At 43.1% G+C, this 20,350-nt stretch overlaps 1 protein-coding gene across 3 annotated transcripts in view; it reads left to right on the top strand.

The window, feature by feature from the left end:
• Positions 1–20,350, top strand: part of Sema2a (Semaphorin 2a) — a 712,886-nt gene that overhangs the window by 677,348 nt on the left and 15,188 nt on the right. For all 3 annotated transcript variants that reach the window (XM_076432556.1, XM_076432557.1, XM_076432555.1), the window contains 3 exons: positions 8,506–8,568; positions 10,369–10,476; positions 11,640–11,910. In XM_076432556.1, coding sequence (XP_076288671.1) covers positions 8,506–8,568; positions 10,369–10,476; positions 11,640–11,910 — 442 coding nt within the window. The remainder of the gene's footprint in view (positions 1–8,505; positions 8,569–10,368; positions 10,477–11,639; positions 11,911–20,350) is intronic.

Here is a 20,350-nt window from a genome sequence, read left to right as displayed (position 1 = left end):
TTACGCCCTTCACCATTATACGATCCTCGGGGTAAAAATTCACCCATTTACCATTTTCACAAAAGTACTGAAAAATCATTGATCCCTATGACTATGTTGTGAGATGTATTTCTTTAATATGTAACATTACAAATGGAACATAATTTGTTGATTTCACGTGTAGAGCAAACATGGGCGAATTATTATCCAAGTCATTTTTATGCAACTATCTTTGAGGAGTGTATGAGGGTTAAGAATCCGCTGGTTCAACGAAAAATATTCTGTTCCTAGCAATGAGACTGCGGATCTTCGTGCAAACGAAAAAAATTCTGCATCGATTGTGCGAAGCTGTGGTTAAATAAAAATAAATTTCATCCCTTAATAGTCTGTTTACGTTCGAAAACAACGTAACCATATCCTTAGATTTGTTACGTTTCTCACCGTTTTGTATTTCACCCAGTTAATTTCTTCATGATATCATTTTCTAAGCACTGCTGTAGTCCTGACCCCGAATAAAATATCAGGTTGGAGGGAAAGTTCTGTCGTATTTGAAAGAAAACATATGAATCAATTTATAAAAATATATGTTTAATATTGTTCAATGATGTAATCTCCATTATTTCTCAATGACTCACTAGCAACATGTGTTTTTGATTTACAAACAAAATTACCTGCTTATTTAAAATACGCGACAGAGCTTTCCCTCCAACGTAATATTATGCAGTGCTGACATCTGGCCGTCGCATTTGGATAAGCCTTCAGAATCCGACCATTTTCTTCTCGCGGAAGGACGTGTAGCAATAAAATGGCGATGACCGCTGAGCACCGACAGGATGTAGTGACTACTTGGAGAACAAGATGTGTACACGCGATTCCATGCTCGCAGGAGCACGACCGTGTAATCGCACAATCGCGACAATTGTGCGCGAGCGAGCGAATGAACAGAGCGATGCAGAGCGATGTAGGGCGATGCAGGGCGATGCAGGGCGATGCAGGGCGATGCAGAGCGGAGCCGTCTGTTTAGACACCGTGCGTTTGCAGGTGATTACGCATTCGTGTGCGTGCGCGTCCACCTGTGGCCCCCTTGTCCTATTACTCGTTCCCGCAGACGCGTGATTCGCACAGGCGCGGCCGCATGTGTTTGTGTATCATTATATATTCGCGTCTACACACGTACGCGGTGGTGCTGTTGACGCGCGCGCGCAAGTGTTTGCGTATCACGTGTTCGGGGGACGTATACGTGTGATCGTACGCGTGTGATTACCCGCTGTCGCAGATGTATCAATCGAACGGATCCGCTCCGAGAGGCCTTAGATCATTTATTTAGTCATGACGCGCGAATACAATTTATGCAGTGCCTCTCCCTTCCCCCCGATCGTTATGAAATTATTGCGGAACCTTGGACCGTGTAAACAGGCGCAGGTGAACTTGCCAGGACCAAGTTTCTGTTGTTGTTAATCCGAAAATGGTCTGGAGACTTGCCTGTGCAGAGTCGTTCGGTTCTGACACTGCTTTTGCAAAATCTAGAAGGTGTGTTGATAATTAGACAGTATTTTTGCTGAAATTTTGGTGATACTTCGGCGAGGATCTTGGAGGAGTGAACGGAAATTATTAAGGGTAGCCCCTTTTGTAGAAAATGAGGTGAATATTTTTCTACCTTGTTCTCTAAAAATATATTTGATACTAAAGGGTTGGAGCATGGAATTAATTATTATGTACGTTAATCATATACTAATATTAAGGTGTGAATGTAAAAAGGGAGGGAAATATTTTTCTACCCTGTTCCTTAAAAATATGAGAAGAAAATCGCAGTTTTTACGAAATGTTCTAATATACGTTTGATACTAAAGGGTTGGAGGATGGATTTAATTATTATGTACGTTAATTATATCAGGATGTGAGCCGTACGTACGTAATTATTTTTGTAGATCGACAGATCGACACGTTCTGCGAATCCAATGTGACACATTCAAGTAGGTTTCAATGTTTTGTATCCCTTTATTTCCTGACACCTTTCGCATTCCAGTCAGACAGAAATTTTATTTTCTACATGAATAGCGTAAAGGTAATGTGAACGGTATTCTATTGAAATTCTGACTTTATCCGTTTCCGACGCTTCGAATGCATAAGAATTCGCCATTTTCAAACGCAGTGCCGTATGTTAACGGTGACATCGATAAAACGTGTCAATTTGCATTGCATGTTCGCATCGTGTTTTAAAATTGCACACTTAATCGGTTCGGGTCAAGGAAAAAATGAAGGTATTAATTATTTCACCGTGGGGGAAAGAACTCTATTTCTACTTGAAGAGAACCATGAAGGAAAGGTAATTACTCGCAGAGTAGTACTTTGCCCACGTGTTTAATAACGGAGTACGGTAAGAGAACGAGTGTTACTTACGAGGAACTTGTTCATCTATAGCGATACTATTGTGACCTAACTTTCGATTGTTCACATCCGGCGTAGCAATCAGAAACTTTGACAGGTGTACGTCGTGCGACTCGGAAACTCTTAATTTTCTACGCGAAAGTTTTAATTAACATTTCTAGGTTTTTACATCGACCATCGTACACTCATCCATAGAAACACGAACACTTTTATGTTTCACCAGCGTTGCATGAATTGTTATCGACATATTTATGGGTGTTGAAATGGGTTGTTCGAAAGTTACCCTTCATTTGGAAAAAATAATGGACAAATCAGGAATTGTTTTGTGTGTAAAAAGAAATTATTTCTGATACTGTTCACAAGAATGAATTTTTTTAAATAAAGCGGGGGATAACTGGAAATGAACAAAATGCTTTCGTCGATCTTCGTACAGTGTGTCGACGATCAATTTTACTTCAATTCGCAAAATACTTGACAAAATGGCCAGAAAAACAAAGAATAGATCAGCGAAATAAGGGACATGATAAATCGCATAATCTGTAGGCCATTTCGAAGATCCGGCAACAATAGCCGGCGCCGCTCGAGTGGCGATTCGGAAGCTGAACTTTTACCGTTTAATCGCCGGATGAGATGCGTTGAAGCAGCTGTTCGGCGCAGCATTACGCTGTAAATCAGTATCCGTTAAATAGAGCGAACGTTAACAACGTTCAATCGTGGCTCCACCGCGGATTCGCTTCTCCTGGCGGAATCCGCGGACCGACATTTTCGGCGGGCGTGCTCAGGCCGCACTTAACGATTGCAATTCCGGCCGAGTATCGGAGCGTTTCCGGTTTCGAATCGGCGCTTGTAAATCGGCCCGCCGTAAGTCTGCCGCCCAGAGCCCCGCGAACTTCCAACGTGCTGTAGAATAGAATTCCTCGTAGGAATTCCATTTTACATCGCCCGGGTTCCCGCAACCCGGTCCGATTCAATTCCGTTCGAGGAGATTCATTTTATCGTTCCGACCGAACAAATAATTTTCCCGCGCTCTCGCCGAAAACCTGTTACGAAATCAAGCGCCGCGAATTGTCCGGGACGTGTGAAACATTGTGGAAAAAGAGGGGGGACGCGCTAGCGAAAAAATAAAGAAAGTACGCGATTTATCGCGAAACGGCGCGCCCAACAATTTTTCCGGTTGAAGTTATTTATTTCGTCGAGTCCGGCCTCGGACGAAAACCACGTCTTTCGCTCTTTCTCTTTCACACACACATACACACTCGGAATCCAATATTAATAATTGTCTGCGTTCTGTAAAATATTGCGAGAAGAAGCGGCACTGTGTCGCGAGAAATATGTCGCCCCGCAGAAAATAGCAATACAACCGCGACGGAAACGATTCTCCGTGTAAAAACAACTCGTAAACCTGTAACGCGACATTTCTCTGGGAAAGGTTTGCTTTGTCGGGCTTTACATTCAAAGCATTAAAGATTGTGCATGAAAAAAACTCCTGTATGTATTTACGAATTATTTATCTGGTCGTGGGAAGGCCTTAATCATGCAAAAGAACGTTCAGTAGAAACAGCATTTGGTGGTCAGACGCATTAAATATATTGACGCATATTCATGTAAAGATATATTATTCATATTTCTAACTCGAGTTAACCGCGACGGAAATAATTCTCCTTGTAAAAACAACTCGTAAACCTGTAACGCGACATTTTTCTGGGAAGTTCGCTCTGTCGGATTCTCTATTGTAAGCATTAAAGATTGTGCATGGAATTATTTATTTGCTGTTCAAGAACACAAAGAATGTTCAGCAGTAACGGCATTTTGCAGTCAGACACGTTAAATTGAGGATTATTTATATTTCTAACTGGAGATTCAGTAATGAATTTATGTATCTGTTTCCCCGGACGTTCAAAATCCTCTCATTGTTATACCTTTAATTGCTTCATTTGTCGGATTCGCAGAAGTTGTTAACGATGTTCTAGCGTAAAAAGGAGGATGTATGTTGATCGTAAACGCAGGTTCATTTTACAAGCGCAATATTCGCGATCGCGAAATCGTATCTTCCTTCCATTTATGCGAAGCAAAGAATAAATAGACTCTCGTAAAATTTGTATTTCATTGGATTTGAATACTCTCTCCTTTTATGATAGATGTATACACATATAATGGGGGGAGGGAGATGTTTACATACCGCTCATAATTGTACGAACGATAATGATTTTACGCTTCATCTCGTTGTTTACGGTTAAATACGATGATCAGCTCCTGTTATTATTACGACGAAATACATTCAGAATCTCAGTCGGAGGATCAATTCGTTGAAATAATAAAAATCAGCGTATCTGCAAGGAACAGTGGCAGAAATGTTGATAAACTTGTTTAGACGAACAACAAGTGTTACAAAATTTATTTAAAGCGATGGCATTGATATTTTTGTTCGGAGAATCAATACATACGTTGAATTAATAAAAATCATCGTATCTACCAGGAACAGTGACAGAGACATCGATAAAATTGGTCAGACGAACACCAAGTGTTACAAAATTCGTTTAAAGCGATGACATTGATATTTTCGTTCGGAGAATCAATTCGTTGAATTAATAAAAATCATCGTATCTACAGTGACAGAGACATGAATAAAATTGTTCAGACGAACACCAAGTGTTACAAAATTCGTTTGAAGCGATGGCATCGATATTTTCGTTCGGAATAAATTAAAAATTGAATACGGCTCCGTTCCACAGAAAATGTAGTTTAACACAAATTCAACTAATTGTCAGCATGCTACAATTTCAGCCGTTGTCGTAGAAAATACGACAGTATGTGAGCAGTCTGCGACAGGTCCGGCTCGAGTTACGACCGTGCAATCTTTAAAATATCTGTTCCGCCGTAAAACGGACTCCTCCTCCTTGAAAGTTATTCACGGTGCGTCAACTCCCGCGGACGTCTGTCTGGCGCATGTATGAAGCCCGGAAATCCTGCAGTTTCAGCGGGTTTCGTTGTCCTCCCTCTCGCTGTCTTCCGCATCGCTCGTATAACAGATATCGTCGCGTGCGCCGGGCAAAAACAATTCTTTCGTTAATTTATTAGTCGTAGATCACTGTCAGTCCGGGCTAGCGTCGGGTGGACGAGCTGTTTTCGGGTCGTTCCGGGCTCCCCGACGGGTTCGACCAGGACAATTTCGAGGATCAACGCCGTTCCTGGCCGTGACACTGGCCCCGGGGAACGGCACGCGACGTCCGCAGGAGATCGATCGTTAAGGCCGACGCGTTTCGGACGATTGACCGTGCAAACGAACCACTTCCTTTTCCGGATCGTGTCCACGACCTCCGCAGCCGCACGAAACGCTTTTGCTTCCCGAGAGATAGCGACCGGGGCCAGACCCTTCCCAGGCGTCGAAATGCATGGCCGAACGGTTTGCGAGCGCGCGGTTTCCGTTTTTCGAAATTATGTTAGACCCGTACGTGCCCCGCGCCCGGAGGATGTTCGACCTTTCCCGGTGAACACCACCGTGATTCCGGACCTCGATCGTGATTTACAACGGACTCTGCGATGCAACTTACTGCTGCACACACTTATTCCGGGTCGATTCGACTTTTTCACACGTGTGCGAATTGTTTGTCCATATTTAGCCAACTGCGAATATAGTAGAAATTCATTTTCGTTACAGGTGCTATAAAATCTTTGAATTCTCTGTGGTTGTGTCGCAACTTGATACATTTCTCTAAAATATCCGGGCAGAAATAGAGGACACAGTGTGCTGAATTAATTACGTGTAACCTCATCCGGGGAACGTGTAACGTTTTTAACCTTTTTCCCCACTAAAAAGCACATGTACGACTTCTGTAATGAACGTCTCGTTTCGTACCATGCGAAAGTGGACGAAGTAATTGTAAACAGTTGCAACATGTCACAATTATTAATTGTTCGTCAATGTCATTTTTTCAATGTTCATTCATTAACTTCAGTTGAGACGATTTCATTAATTGCTTGAATAAGTCGCAAGCAACGTAGAGATGTTCGGAGCTTCACCCGTCCCCGTCAGAAATGGATAAAAAGCCGTACAAATCGTTTACCCAGTCGGGAACCGAGGAAAGTTGCTGCTCCATAAACAAACAGCTTGTCGCAGCCACGGTCGTCCGAACAGGGAACTTTTATTAGCGAAGTCTGGCGGGCGTAGCCCGGAAACGGCGTCGACGGATCAAAGAGTGGGGCTTGGTCGAGAGAAGAGTTACGTCTGGGTGTCTTGATGGCTCCTCGAGCTGCCTATTGCTTGTCTCTGTCTGCTGACCTTATTCCGCGGCGCATTTGCAGCAGAAAAGTTTCGAAAGGCGAGTGGTGCATCGCATTTACCGTGTCGCGTCGCCGTCTTCGTCATCGTCGTCGCGATTCGCACAATGACAGACGAGTGGCGGCTGGCGGCCTCTTCTTCCCGCTTGCAGAACGTGAAGCATGCACTCGCGACACCTCTTCGGGGCAGGCTGAAGTTGGTCCCGAAGAAAGGAGGATGGAGAGAAGCCGGTTGCCAGGCGAGACTGCGAGCGTGAAACGAGCCAGCGAAGAAACCGGTGTTCCAGCCACGGATCCTTTCGTCCCTCGTCTCGAAAGGCTCGTAATTATGGCAACCGGCGCCGAAATAGAATTTCCCTCGACGGACGACGACGTTCCGCGAGCCATTCAACGGCCGTGCCAATGGGGAAACATTCATTCCCCCCCCCCCCCCTGGTGACGCGACGACGACTTCGCTGAACCCGAAGACGACACAAATGGACGGCGCTAACGAACTTTCAAAAGTATATCGCGCCGAGTGTGCGTTGTAATTGAGTCCGACGGGCTCGTTTGACGGTTGTGTTCCTCCTGATCGCCCTATTTCCGCTCGACTACCAACGACAAGCGAAATTAAATCTCCCGCCTCTCTCTCTCTCTCCGAGCGCTTTTAATCGGGAATTTCGTCGTCCCTTCGCGCTCTAACTGGCTCTGCTAATGGCACTCGGAATGCCCCAGGACGGATACCTTCGCCGTCTGCGATGAAGACTCGGCTAATCTTTCCTTGAACGCCTCGCGAGCAACCTGGCAGCAGCGGTTGTCGGAATTGGTCAGCTCTCGCTGATTCTCTCACCGGCCTTTTCTATTTGACTCGATTTTCTATATGTTAAACAAAAATTATTGTAATACTTTTGATTTATATGCGAAAGGGAAACACCAATTTCATTTTTTAAAAATAAAGTAATGCTAGGTATACTTCATGTTATTTTTATTAATTTCTAAAAAATTTGTTTTACTGGTACCTTTACCCTAATTGCCATTCGTTTTTAAAATTGTTCTGTTTAAGTGGATATTCTGGTTTTTCATCAAATTCATCTTCATTTTCTGCATTTTCTTTCAGCATAACTGTCAAATATGTGCACAAAAGTGACTACATATTCTGCATTACTTTGCAAAAGTAACAAGCCATTTTTTAAACATGTACGAAATGTTGAATAATTCTTCGTATCTTTATAATCTCAATAATCGTAAAGTAAAAATATTCATAGAGTACATGACAATGGTTCAGCACTTTTTTAATATCAATGAACAAAAGATCTGTCATGCACGTAAAATTCTGTGGATTCTAGAAAATGAAGAAAAATATACATTGATAAAACTTTTTCAATGATGCGTATCTGTTGGATAATGCGAGAGCCGGTCGCGCTATGTAGAAACAGAATTTCTTGCAGTCACAGACGGAATACCTCAGCTGAACGAATCAATTAAAAGGCGATTATGAGGCTCGTTAAGCATTTAATCGTGGTGCTATTACTAACGCCTAAAGATGCAGTATAACGCCTCGCTGCAATAGTCCTTTGTTAGAGAATCTCGCAACGAGACCGCAGCGCGAATATTACCGGGGGTGGTCGGTATTCTGAACATTATCAGCGGTACGAATCGCGGATGAGAAGTATAAATTAATCAGTCTGTTCAGCGAGGATTACCGAACTTGTGATAGGCTCTAGTATTTGTCGATGCTTTAGAATCTAACAGAGTTATTCGACTCGTCTAATACGATTCCCAACATGGTAGAAAACAGTGGAAGAATGTATTCGTTTAAACATTGAATTACGCATGTGCAAATCGAATCGAAATGACCTTCCTGTTTCTTTTCTGTTTCAGAGGGACGTGCTGAACTTGGAGCCGAGCAATGTGGCAAATTGTGTGTCGAAAGGGAAGTCAGAGGTGAGCAGAGTTCTTTTCATTGCAGAAGATAACATCCCCCTCAATGTCCATCCTCCACTGCTTATAAAATTACCTACCCATTTTTCAAATAATTTAAAAATAATGCAAAATATCAATTTCTCGAGGAAACGTCTTCGTAATTTGATCGTAGCGAGCTTAGCGTTGAAGGTTTTATATTTGTTGAGAACTATATATAAATTTTGTGTATTGAAATGGAACAGCAACGGTGATGCGAGAAAATTGAAGTCAAGGAGAAGAATTTCTTCGATTTTTCTGGTAAAGAGAACATAAGCGAATCGTACTTCGTCCTTTGACGACCGCAATGGCCCGATTCAAAGGGAAAGGGGCGAGATGTATTTCGAATTAAAGGCACAATTAAAAGCATACGGAGAAACGGTCCGTTTTTGAGGCAGCATATGATATTTTCGATAAAACTAGGAAAGAAACCGCGTCGGGTAACGCGCTCGCAGAGGATCGCCGGCACATTCTTTTGTGAATCAAAGTAATTCGAGTTCATTTGAAGGCACCTGTAACACAATGCCTTCGTTACTCTTGTTATTCCTCGTTTTTCATGTAAAATAAATGGACCCGTGAGAGAATCGAAAAGAGATCACGTTTAATGGACCGTACGTTTCAATTCCACGACCGTGGAAGAATAGACTTCGAAATTTGATATCGAGCGGACTCGTTGAATTCTCCCGTAGGGTGCCGTTTTCACTTCTTTTTTAATGAAACAAAGTGCCAAAAGCAACGCCCGATCAACGTAGTATTGAATGCCGCGCCTTAAATAACTCCCTTCGTGCAATAGTCATTTTCGAAACTATTTTCGAATAAATGTTCCTTGCTGAGTACTCCGATATTCGAATTATTTATTTCACTTATCGATTCTCGATGCACCTGTTTACAGAGGTATATTTTCGGTATGAAAATCTCTCCCACTTTTATTTATCAAGTAGACTTTGCCAATTTAATGTAGCTCCTCGTTAAATTGAGGTTGACGATGTTTAGGGTGCATTTATTACTCATTTGTGTAACATATTGTTGAAGGTATTTTTTATTCGTGAAGACTAGAGTCGCACTCTTCGACACGTGGTTAGTCAAACTGTTAAAAAATGTGAAGTTGTTAATTGTGAGAAAACAGAACTTCTTTTCAATAAAATAACCACTTTAATGCAAAATAAATATTTGATAGTTTCGTCGAACCCCCTCTGTTTATGCTAGAAACACTAGAATTAAAGTTTTAAGATTGTAAATACTATATGCGAGTAATTAAAAGTTAAAATAACACTTCTGAATGGAAGAACCTGCAGAAACAATTTTTATCTTGCACAAAGATTAGTTTATTTATCACAGAGAAATTAATGTGTTATTTTGTCTAATAATAATGAGCGTTTCGTGCGATTATCGCGAAGGCCGACGTAAAATTCGCTTGTCCGTCGGTCATTCGTTCGCAAGCGACCGCTTATCACCGGTTCATTCGTATTCACGGTGTCACGCACCGTGTCGAGGTGTAAGGTCCACGCAAATATTCTCTACGTGACGACCAAACCAATTTATTTCTCGCGTTCGCGCGGCGGCGATTTCGCCCGAAATACGGGACCGATGTGATCGATCACGGAGCAACCCTTTGCTCCGATCCGGTTCAATATAATTTTTTCGAAAAATCCGTGTCCGCGCATCGAGCCTCTGTCCGCGTCGCCTACCTCTGCCATCCTCTCACGCCCACCCCCTTTTTCCCTACCCCCGCGTTTCTTTGCACGTATCAACCGAAAATTCAATTTTCTTCCCCTTCTTTCGCAGCACTTCGACTGCCGGAATCACATAAGGGTGATCCAGCCAATGGCGGACGGGAATCGGCTCTACATGTGCGGCACGAACGCTCACTCGCCCAAGGATTGGGTGATTTATGTAAGTATCTCTTGCTGTCGTTTGTTGTTCATCCTGGATTCGACAGAACGTCTGCCTGGAATGCTTGAGTTGCGATCGAGGATATTGTAGGGTTGACGGGGAGGTTGCGAGTTTCCGATCGCGTTAGGGTTGTTGCGGGTACTTATTCACTTTCGATCTTGTCACCGTGTAATTTTGTGGCTCACTCTGAATTTTATAGAGCAGTTTCCAAGCAGATCTGCTGAGTTCATTTTTAAACTCGGAATTTGATTTCAATCTTATTCGGAATAGAATTCATTCTAAAGTTCCGAAGCAAAAGGATAAACTCGAAGTAAAGAATCGTCGGTTATTAAACTTCTCGTAGCTCGAGAGAGTCTTGTCAGTCGGTCGTGTTTGTTGAATTTTCGCTTTGATTCTGTCAGAGCCGGGTGCCCACGGGATGGGAATTATGCACCAAGGTAAATGAATCGCGCGTTCAAGTACCCGTGTAATGAAGTCAAAGAATATATTGGTCTCGCTTTGTCGAAAATTACGACTCCCGTGCGTGTAATAGAGTCTCGCGCGGTAATGTGCAGCTTTTGCGTAGAAACGCGTCGCTCCGGCCCCAAATTTTCCGGCGTGCGCGCGCGACGCATCTTTCACCGAGCCTCCCCCATCGGGAGCGTAATCGAAATGCCAAATGAACGTTCCCGGATTACTTGGACGACCCTTATCAGCAATACTAAATAATGAAGACAGTAATTACTGTCTTTAAATGCTATGATATTAATACGATAATAAATACTAAAGATAGTTCTTGGCCTCTCAAGGTCGACTACCTACTGGTAGCATCTTCAATTCATATTTTTGTGACCTCTTCGACTTGCATAATTGATTAGAGGACAAGAGTTACAGCGAAGGGAGAATGTAAAGTAGCTGGCACGAAGTTAAACACGATAACTTTAGATAAAGATAGTAATTGCATGCTATGATATTAATTCAATAATAAATAGTAAAGATAGTTCCTGGCCTCTCAAGGTCGACTACCTTCTTGTTGCGTCTTCAATTCATATTTTTGTGACTTCTGCGACCTCCATAATTGATTAGAGGACAAAAGTTACAGCGAAGAGAGATTGTGAACTAGCCGGCACGAAGTTAAACGATAATTTGTCGATAATGGATTAATCTGGGCGTTCTTTTCACAGAGCAATTTGACCCATCTGCCCCGCCACGAGTACGTCCCAGGCGTGGGAATGGGTATAGCGAAGTGTCCTTACGATCCTGCGGACAATTCGACCGCCGTCTGGGTGGAAAAGGGCAATCCTGGTGACTTGCCAGCTCTTTATTCCGGCACCAATGCCGAATTCACGAAAGCCGATACTGTAATCTTCCGCACGGATCTCTACAATTTAACCACCGGTCGCAAGGAGTTCACCTTCAAGAGGACACTGAAGTACGACTCGAAATGGCTGGACAGTAAGTACTCTTACACTCGACGATTTCTTCAACTCTCTATCTCTATCTCTTTCTCGTTCTCGAACAAGGTAATGCTTCAGGAATTAGTAGTCTGCCTTCCAAGAACTTTTGTGCCGTCGAACCTTATCACAATGGGAGGGCAAAGCTTTATCGAACATTTTCAAGTGACCACTTCAAATCTGAAAATACTGTAAAGTGAGAAAATTAAAGTTCCAGTTCAAACGTCGTCCGAACGAGGTCGTCGTCCTGATTTATTCAGCTCTTTCATTTAATTTGTTCGTCGGTGACAAGTTGACATGTTAATGTCATGCGTCTTACACTTTTATCCAACTAATTGTGTCTTAACCCTTTGCACTCGGAGGTATTTTAACTCGAAAATTGAACGATTCTCTTCCGATCTAGAATATTCCCATTTCCTATAAATTTTTAAATTGTATGAATATGAAATTGGTGTAATACCTCACACAGAACCTGAATATTTATTAATTGATTCGATACCGATATATTTAATAATTTAAACAATATTTTGAATAATGAGAGTCACAATTTGAGAGCTAAGGGTTAAAATTGGGCTAGTTTCCATTGGAGTAGCGGACGACGATTAAACGGAGATATTTACTGCACGAATCTCACCATCGAATTTTCATTAGGGTCGAAGTACGGATTTACAAAAAAAAAAACGCATGCAGCCGAGCAATTGAGAAAGCCTCTTCATTACGCGAGGCTCTTTGAAGCCGGAACGTTGCAAGAAACACGTACCCCGCTTAAATAGTTGCGTATAAAGCCGATACCACGCCGCCACCAGTTCCCTTGTTCGATAAAGCGGTGGGGGTTGACAGTCTTTGAGCGTGCCGGGGGTTTTCCAGGGGAAACCGTGAAAAAACTCTGGTGTCGTGGGTATGGGGAAGATAAAAAGCGGTTCTCGAAGGGCGGCCTCGTCGGTAGAATACCCATCAGGCTTTGCAGAGGGTGTTGCCTCTAAGAAGGCGGAGTAATAAAATAACACCCCGGAACAATTTTCGCCGAACTAAATGCTGGTACGCGGAGCAACCCACTTTCGTAGGGGTTCGGAGTAGGGTTCTCCATGTTTTCTCGCTTCGACGTCGCAAAAATTGCTCTTCAATTCGCGACATTATTCGCTCCTAATCCATCAGAGGGCCAGTATTTTGACATTGAAAATTTTCTTCACGAAGAAATTATTATATTAGGTCAGTGCAAAAGTTCGTGTATCATTTTGTATTATCCTATTAGGTCTAGGACGAGTGGAGGTCGATTTTTTTCGCCGGAATTTGATACTCGATTCACGATAGAAAATGTAGTCACTCATTAAAAAGGACCAAGGAGGCCTTGAAACTTCCGAAAAAGTGTCCTTCTATGCCGTTTAAATGCTATGTTATAATAATTCGGAAAAATTGAAGAATAGTCGAATTTTCAAATGTAGATTTCACATTTCAGTATCCCCAGAAAGTGCCAAGGTTTTTTTGAGTTTTTCGGTGCGCAATGGCTCTTCGTCAGTGAAGCCAACAGAATTAATATTGTCTCGCAAATTTTGCTGCGAGCAACGGTCGCAATTACGGGGTGCCCGTCCCCGGAACATTCGGAACAAACTCGCGCACCGTCGCGAATCGCAAACACGCCCTTCAACCTTGACACCAGGCGGTGATCAGTCAGCCCGACAGCGTTCGCGCAAAACAACAAAAGAAAGCGAAAGCAACGTTGGGTGCCGTAGCCCCCTCGATCCGTGTGTAACCGAGTCACGTAATCAGTCGCGAAACAATTTCGTCCGCGGCTCTCTCTCTCTCTCTCTCTCTCCCGGCCGTATGATACAATGGAGTCATAAATCCCCGGCGAAGTTGTCAATTAATTCCACCTTCTACCCGGTGTATCCTGTCCGCGGTAATTTTCTCTCTCTCTGGCGTGGGGGCACAGAGGGGAGGTGGTGCTTCGCGAGAGAGGCAACGTGGCACGGAATAATAGCGGCGCATAGAGTGAAGTAGTTGCCTTATATTTCTCAGGAGGGTGCTGCTTCCCGCCCTCGGAAGCGTGCCGGGGTCCGACCTCCGGCTACACGACCCTCCCACGGAGGGTTGCGGGGGGTGGAAGAACTAAAACAAGACGGAAGGAGGCCGATGTCGACCCCATTTTGTATCTTTCTAACCCGTCCCGCGTCCCCCGACACCCGAGGGACGCATGATTAGCCGTTTGTTTCGTCGTTTAATTTGAAGGCGACGCCCTTTCCAACCCCATCCCACCGCCATCCAAACCGGGACGTTACCATCAAGAGACGTACCCCGGGTTTGTCTATTAACAGCGGCGTTGATTAAATGCAGCAGAGACACCCGGGGAGACGGATAAGCTCGCGTGCGCCACCTCTACCGCCACTTTCTTCATCCCTCTCGCCCTTTCCAGGATTTCATTCAGCTAACTGTTGTCTCGAACATTTCCGCCCAGAAAATTCTTATTATTTCTCTTAATAGCTTCCATTATGCAGTGTTCGCGCGATTACTAGCCGGCGTTCTTCTTCAAAATAGTAAATAGACGGCGGATTTTATCACAAAAATGAGTGGGTGTAATTTAGAACATTAAAACATTAAAAGAATTTAAAAATACTCTTACATTAGTGTCAATTTATTAAACGTATCAAGAAAGAAAATAAATTTCTATTTCACTCCAGTTTGTTGCAAATCAGGTTAAAAGAATTCTATTTTCCATACAGAGGTCTCCTGTCTAATAATAAATATTAGAATATAATTTCGTGTTTGCACTACTTTTTTTGGAAATAAAGGTGACCTTAATTTTTTTGAGTGTTTTTATTATACTGTATGATATTTATATGATTAGGGTCTTATCAAGGTCATACAAGGTCATAAATGGGAGAAACCTCCACAGAAAATTCCACAGTTTTCAAAAGATGTACCTAATCCATCCATGTCGGCAGGGTTGATAGTTTCGTCGTCATTCTCCGATTTTTTCACTCGTGATACAACTTTAATATATCCATCAAACAGTTCGCTGTTGTTCACATTCAAATTCCAATGAGTGAACAAAATGCTGTCTTCAATTTTATCTTAGAAAATCGTAGGAAATAAATTATCTGGAGAACAGAGCAGTGAAGTGAAGGACTGTCCATTTAAATGAAGGACGTATGGTCGCCATAGTGACATTGTATGCCTGTGAGAGTGTTTCTCTCTCTCCCGGCTCCACTTCATAGAGCTCTCATCCTGCTCTTCAGCGTTCACGGGGTAAAGTATGTGGAATGAAGATTGATTGCGATTTGCGGGTCGGCTGGAGATAAAGGATTAGAGAGAGAGAGAGAGAGAGAGAGAGGGGTTGCAACGCCGGGGTGGATAAGGTGGTGGAGCAAGAGATGGGCGCTTAACAAGCTCTGAATAACCGACCGACGACCGGCCACTTTCACGGATCCTTGCGCCTGTCAAACGACCGTTCGCCGGTCCGCGTTCATTTGTTTCCTTCGCGATCCTGCTGAATCCTGCGTACCTAGATCCTGGGTACTCCTCGCCTGGTTAGCTACGTCGGAAGTCGCCGGAGGGTGCACGGATACTGATTTATCGTTTTGCCGACCTTCCAGTGGATCAAAGTGTGATCAGATTCAAAGTACCTACTGCCCTACACGGCGAACAACCCTAAAGTAGTGATTTTGTTTCGAATCCAGGTTACTAGACTGCGGATTTCTATGCGAAATAAAAATGTTCTACGGGAACTACAACAATCTGAAGTGAAATAGAATTTTTCCTAACATGTTTAACAGGTCGAAAATGATATACCAGTACTTTTAATATAAAAATAGTCTACATGAATTACAACAAACTGGAGTGAAATAGAAATTCATCCCTTTCCTAACATGTTTAACATGTCGAAAATGATATAACAGCATTTTTAATATAAAAGTTGTCGACATGAATTACAACAAACTGGAGTGAAATAGAAATGTATCCCGTTTTCTAACATGTTTAACAAGTCGAAAATAATATAACAGCATTTTTAATATAAAAATGTTCTACGTGAATTACAACAAACTAGTTTGAAATAGTTTATCCCATTGCCTAACAAGTTTAACAGGTCGAAAATAATTTAACAGTATTTTTCAATTCTTTTAGAGAAATTCTTTTATTGTATAAGAAGAATGGTTTTATTGTTTTAAATTACATCTACCCATTTTTCTAATAAAGTGTGCTCCCTATACATTACACTGCGATCGAATCTTTTTTTATACGTTTGAACTACGGGGTCGACAATAGAAATTCTCTGCAATCAAATGAACGCCACCTTCGACCCAATTTACGCACTATAAACAACAGTGATCGTATAACCCGTCTAAGAATCGCTAAGTAACAGGAAATATTGCACAAACGCAGCAATCAACGCCCCTTTCACCGCACTAATTATCAATATTTGCAGTCTAACGTTTCAGTTTCGCCTTCCTCGTATCCCGGGCCGCGCGTAGCATATCAAATCCTAATTAAGAAAGTTTTTCTACCGGAGTCAGGCTACATCCGCGCGGCGAACATCATGTACCGGTGAAGTTTCCCTTATTGTCAGACTCTCCGGTTTACCCACAGTCGTCCTCCCCTGTCTGCCGGCGTATACACCGTCGAAAGCAAAGACCAGACAAGTCTAATTGAGTCTTCGGAACGTGGATTCTGCGAGGAAGTCAGAGCGTCGAGGCTAAGGTGTCCGCCGAAGTGCGAAGTACAAGTTTACCCCGAAAACTTGCTCGGCGAAAATCGAGAGGCGCGGGAGGACACGGAAAAAGATTGACACGGTTAATTTAGGAATTCTGCGGAGACGCTGTCGAGGCGGGGGCTCAGAGTATTAACCAGACTAATTTGCCGTATTTATTAACGTGGCGTCGTGTCTAATAGCGAACGCGAGGGACCCGCGGAAAATAGAATTTCGTATTTGTACGCGCGACGGTCTAGACCCACCACCACCCCCCGGTACACGAACCCCGCGACTTGTAAACTTCGCGAAACTAGCCCCAGGGGTGATTTCATTATTCCTTCAGCGCGAGACGCGAAATCGAGAGTGCCGCGAGAACGTTTTCCGCTCCGCGTCTGCATAGAATACCGCCTCGCTTCAACGAACGCGCGCGGCTCCATCTAATCAAAACTTGACGCCTAGCTGAAACGCGCGTTGCTGATGGGATCAAGCACGTTGTAAGTAGGTTTGATTCTGGCTTGATAGCTTCGAACGTTTCCCCAGCACTTCGAGGATGCCATTCTTCTAAATAGGTTCGAACTAGAACGAGGAAGGTTTCGATATTTTGTACATACAGGGTGTCTCGATATTGATGGTACAACCGAGGGACAGGTGACTCTGCGCGAGAAATATTAAATTTTCAAACTCGATTTTCTCGAGAACCAGGCCCAACATATGATAAAAATGTATTCGATATTTTCGACTTTCGTTAAGTCAACTACACTTCTCAATCGGGATTTCACAATTTGTTTTACTCCAGTCGATGCGAAGATTAGGAAATATTTTAATCGTGATACTGCAAAATGGTGCCGATAGGTCTATTTGCTAAAACCACTTTGCAATATTGAAATTGAAAAGTCTCTTAAGCTAATGGTCTGCCGATATGCGTGGGTTAATACTTTTTTTATAAAGTGTGTTCTACAGCTTCGGCTCTGGTATAACAAAAAATATATTCCCATTTCACAAAATGAACTAAGTGCACTAAATTACCGGCTCTTCGCGCAGGACAAATTGCGCTTGAAATATTTTTCGAATAACGAATCGTTGCGAAGATGATTGCACTTGTACATTAAAATCGGACAGCGTCTATAATTAATGGACTGTGGATTTTATGTAAATATAACAAAAAATGGACTGGTCAAATGTAGAACCACAAAGACATTAGAAGAATTGACGTTGATGTATTACTTTCGGCTTGCTACAATTATTAAAAGGGGAAATGTATATTTATTCAAAGATGTAGAGATCAATGCAATTTTTAAAAGCACGATATAAGATCGCTATCTTAAACGTTTTATTTAAATATTCCTTGGGCGATTGAATGTGCAAATCGTAATTTTATACGCACAATTCGCTTTATTTCGATTCAACAACTTTTTTATGATTTCTTTAGCTGGAACCATTTCAGCAGTATCCATAACGGAGCTCACGCGGTAATCCGGATCGCAACAGCAAAAATGCACGATTGAAGTTTCGTATTACAAAGGGACAGTGTCGCGATGTTTAATTAAAATTTAAATAAACACACCGCTCGTCGTTGCAACGAAATACCGTGCCGAATTCCAATCTAGCCCGGAGCTACTAATCGGCCGATTAAAACCGAGCCGATTTCAGGCGACGTAGTTTATCGCCGCGTGGGTGGAGAAACAAGGACGCCATCCGATGACGTCGCGACGCAGACGGAAATCGAATTTTCTCCGCGCTTAAATCGCGCCGTGCGAACGGCACAGCCTCTGTCGATTTTACATTATGCGGTGGCGCGAGGAAGAGGCTGCAATCTCTTTCACAGTTCACCGATTAAATCGATTGTCTGACGCTTCGCCGGTGGAAGTTTGATATATTGAGGTGCAACGGGCGAAAGGGAAAGGGTGGAGGACGAGGAAACGAGGGTGTAGAGGGCGGAGAATCGGGGAGGAAGAGGGTAAATGAGGGAGAAAGGGGGAGACGATCCGCGGACGGGAACAGGGAGTCGGAAATCGGAAGTGTCTCGACTCGCGATCAGAGACAGACTCAATTGTATTCGAATCGTCTACAAAGGAGAAGCACATCATCCGAAAACTTTCTCCTAATATTTCAGTAACCAATCCTTTCTCAATCGCTGATGTAACGAATCTGCCACATTTGGTAATTAGTACACTGCGGGTTTCTATGAAAAATAACAGGAGACTCTTGGACATTCCATTCTTTCTGTAGAAAATATTGAAGAGAGTTTTAGGTGGACTTAATTCATTTTGTAAAATCTTCCGCATCAATTGCAAGAAGCAAGAGACAAAGAAAGATTTCTTCTTTTTATGTATTTTGAGTCAAATGCAACTTTTAAAACTGTAGAACCAGTGAGTTTACATTTTTGGCATTTTCTCGTCAACATCTGTGGGATTCTATAAGAAACAGTTGAAAATTTTTGGTGCCTTTAAATGAAATCTGACCAAAAGAAATATAGGTGGCGTTCAACGTGTTAATTCGAATAGTTCTTAAAGGATCACTTGTGTTCGCGACCGCGTGGGGGCTACGTGCTAAAGTTTGCTTTCGAATAACGATTAAGGTCGACGAACGAGCGAGTACGGCGGTGCCATCATAACAGTTGAGAGGACGAGAGAGCAGTTTTACGATTGCGGGTCGTAAAAACGGACAAAGTGGGGGTCGTTAAGTATGCGCCCGGTCGGGACGAACCGTCCGGGGGTGCTAAATGAAAACTTGGAAAGTCGTTCCTCTTCCTTCGCGCGGAAAACTTACTTCGTCGCGTCGTAACGCGGGCTCGTTCGACCGTCTGTTTTATAGTTTTTCTCATTGTGCCGGCATTCCTTCGAATTCCAAAGTTTTCGGCGGAGTTCCGACGATCGTTTTCCGGGCCCGTAACCCTTCCGCGTAATTTCACGGGGTTCCGCTTTTGTTTTCGTAACGAGCACCCCGCGGTACCGTCCTTGTTACATCCGACGAAGCTCTCCTGTATCGCCGGGACCACAGCTTTCACTCGAAATATTTGATTATTTATTTAGTTCCCCTGTTAGACGCACCATTCGATGAATCTCAATCATTAGCTTGGGGAGAGCGAATATATGTTTTATATTATGATATAATTTCCATTATTTGTAATAGCTTGTTGCCATCTTTCAGATAATCCGTGAATTCCTGTTTCCCAATCACGATTTGCAAGCAAAAGTACTTGCTTATTCAATTATTTGCGATTCTACGAATATTGATTGTAAACTTGTGATTCTACAAAATAGTCTCCAATAGTTTTCCAACTGGTTTCTTCAATCTGAAAGAGATAGGATCTCTTCGGGTAGATTTTTTAAAAGACGGGGATCCGGCAACAGAAAAGAAAATGCTAAATTACACCGGCCCCCGGAAAACTGATCTTTTAATTCCCCCACCCAATCCCGCAGGAGAAAATGCCTGGCTCCCGCGACTTTCACCGACACGGTGTTGATTTTTAGCCGGGAGTGAAAGAGCCCGGAACACCGCTCGCGGATTTGCATCTTAATTTGCTTGATTGTGTTTAAAGAGCAAATCGTTCGGCGGGAATCTTCGCGCCGGAATTTCATCAACGCGGAATCTTACCGCGGCAATTCCCATTGAAATTACTGTTCCCGCCCCGAACACGGGATTCAATTTTATTTTTACGCGGGACTTTAATATTTCCATAAAACCCGCCGCGTCCTCGGCGTTCGGCTGCGAATTGAATTTGTCTAGGTACACGTACCTACGCACGTGCAACACG

This window comes from Lasioglossum baleicum, chromosome 10, assembly GCF_051020765.1.
Source record: "Lasioglossum baleicum chromosome 10, iyLasBale1, whole genome shotgun sequence".
Classification (NCBI taxonomy): Eukaryota; Metazoa; Arthropoda; class Insecta; order Hymenoptera; family Halictidae; genus Lasioglossum; species Lasioglossum baleicum.
The sequence above is the reverse complement of the archived record's forward strand: the minus strand, read 5'-3'. Positions and strand labels throughout refer to the sequence as shown.